We start from the raw sequence: 2,279 nt of genomic DNA, 5'->3' as shown, positions 1-2,279 counted from the left end.
GTGACCTTCCTGAAGAAGTTTATATGCAGATACCTGAAGTTTTTGCAAGCCAGGGGGAGAAAAATATGGTTTGCAAACTTCATAAGTCCTTGTATGGGCTGAAGCAAGAACCAAGGCAATGGAACTTAAAACTAACAGAAGCCTTAGTTGATATGGGATTTTCACAATCTAATTATGATTACTCACTTTTTACTAAGAACATAGGTAAAGATCTTCTAGTCATCTTGGTTTATGTTGATGATCTCCTGGTTACTGGGAGCAGTTTGCATCATATACAACAAATAAGGAAGGACCTACAACTAAGGTTTAGAATGAAAGATCTTGATGAGCTTAAATATTTTCTTGGAATTGAATTCTCCAGATCTAAGGAAGGTATACTTATGAATCAAAGGAAGTATGCTTTAGGACTTGTGGCTAAGCTGGGGTTAGCATGATGCAAGCCTTACTCTACACCTTTGGAGTTTAATCACAAGTTAACCTCTACTGTGTTTGATGAAGTTATTGGAAAAAATTCTAATGCAGAAGACTTAGTTCTTGATGAGTTTGGAAAATATCAGAGACTTGTAGGAAAGTTACTATATTTAACCATGACTAGACCTGATCTATCTTTTGTAGTACAGGTTCTTAGCCAATATATGCACTCACCTAAATCATCTCATATGGAAGCTGCACTCAGAGTTGTGAGATATATAAAAGGAACTGCAGGGCTTGGACTGTTTATGCCAAGTAACAAAAACAATGAGATGGTTGCTTATTGTGACTCTGACTGGGGAGCTTGTGTAGAAACAAGGAGGTCAGTTACTGGTTATATGATCAAACTAGGAGGAACACTGGTGTCTTGGAAATCAAAGAAACAAAACACAATATCAAGGAGCTCTGCAGAAGCTGAATTCAGGAGTATGGCCACGACAGTTGCTGAGATAGTCTGGTTAAAGGGCTTATTCAAAGAGTTAGGAATGAACATACAGTTGCCAGTGAAAGTATTTTGTGATAACAAAGCTGCTATCCAAATTGCAGCACATCCAATCTTCCATGAAAGAACAAAACATTTTGACATAGATTGTCATTTTGTAAGAGAGAAGATACTTGAAGAACTGATTCAGACACAACACTTGGGAACAAGAGAACAACAAGCTGATATACTTACTAAAGGGTTGTGCAAGCCTCAACATGAAGAACTAATTGTCAAGCTAGGAATGAAAAATGTATTTTCCAATTCTTAGCTTGAGGGGGAGTGTTAAGAGAACTTGTATACTAATCTTTGTACTATTCTTTTAATATTCTAGTTGTAAGGTTGTTAGTTAGTTAGTTAGTTAACTACAAATTAGTTAGTTAAGTAAAGTAGTTAGGCTAAGTATCTTGTATATACACTTATGTAAATTGTATATATATATATAGGTATGTAAGCCTATGAGAAAATACACACAGAAAATATAGTTACACAATTTCCTCATTCTCTCTCGTCTACTTCATCTTCTTCCTTTCTTCTTCTTGAAGCTCATTAACAGAGCTTCTTCACAGTTTATATTGGTTTTCTATTTTTTTTTAATTAAAAAAATAGTTTCCTTTCATTTTCAATTTTTTTAACGTTTTATTTTTCTCTCTTCACCATAAGCATTGATGAAAACTCAGTTCCACCACCAAGTCATTTGTCAGCCTCCTATGATTAAGCAGATTTTTACCCTCAAATCACAATTATTTTACGGTAAATTCATTTGAAAAATTGACAACAACTTAAAATTAAAATTAAAATTGAAAGTCAAGAGGATCAAATTTTAGTGTCATTAATGGATAAATTTAGAAATCCTTGAGTGAAATTTATAAAATTTCGTAGTTATGTTATCCTGACCTAACCACTTCATCTTTAAAGTTGCTAAACTCTCAATAATTTCAACCAAAAAATTGAAAATTCACTTTGAAAAATCAAATTTAAAGTAATATTGAAAACTATCACTCTTTTGTGTTCATCACTAAGCTTCAATGCAATACATTAATTACATATCCTACAAAATAACATCAAATGGTAAATCTTTTTACCATCAATCAACCTTTTTTAATTTTTTTATTTTATTGAACAAAATTCATGAAGAATTTTCAATTGATGTACATAAGGTTTATGGGAAAAAAAGTTAACTCAAGGGATTCTAAATTTAAGGTTGCTTCGCTAGTTTAAAAAATCATTCCACCAAAGTATAGAAAAAAAATGAGCAAGAAAGGAAATAGAAGAGAATGACAAGAAGGGCAATATAAAAGAAAAAGTAAAATAAAGGAAAAAATAT

General features: G+C 32.2%; 1 protein-coding gene across 1 annotated transcript; it reads left to right on the top strand.

Moving 5' to 3' along the window:
• The first annotated feature begins 587 nt into the window (after positions 1–587).
• Positions 588–1,223, top strand: LOC138337974 (secreted RxLR effector protein 161-like). Its single transcript, XM_069288421.1, has one exon. It carries the CDS (start codon positions 588–590, stop codon positions 1,221–1,223), a length of 636 nt encoding a protein of 211 aa, XP_069144522.1.
• The last annotated feature ends 1,056 nt before the right edge of the window (positions 1,224–2,279 follow it).

This window comes from Solanum lycopersicum, chromosome 8 (genome assembly GCF_036512215.1).
Source record: "Solanum lycopersicum chromosome 8, SLM_r2.1".
NCBI lineage: Eukaryota > Viridiplantae > Streptophyta > Magnoliopsida > Solanales > Solanaceae > Solanum > Solanum lycopersicum.
This window is presented reverse-complemented; position numbering and strand designations above follow the sequence as displayed.

Coding starts and splice junctions, on each gene's coding strand:
- LOC138337974 (XM_069288421.1), top strand. CDS start 588: ATGACTAGACCTGATCTATCTTTTGTAGTACAGGTTCTTAGCCAATAT.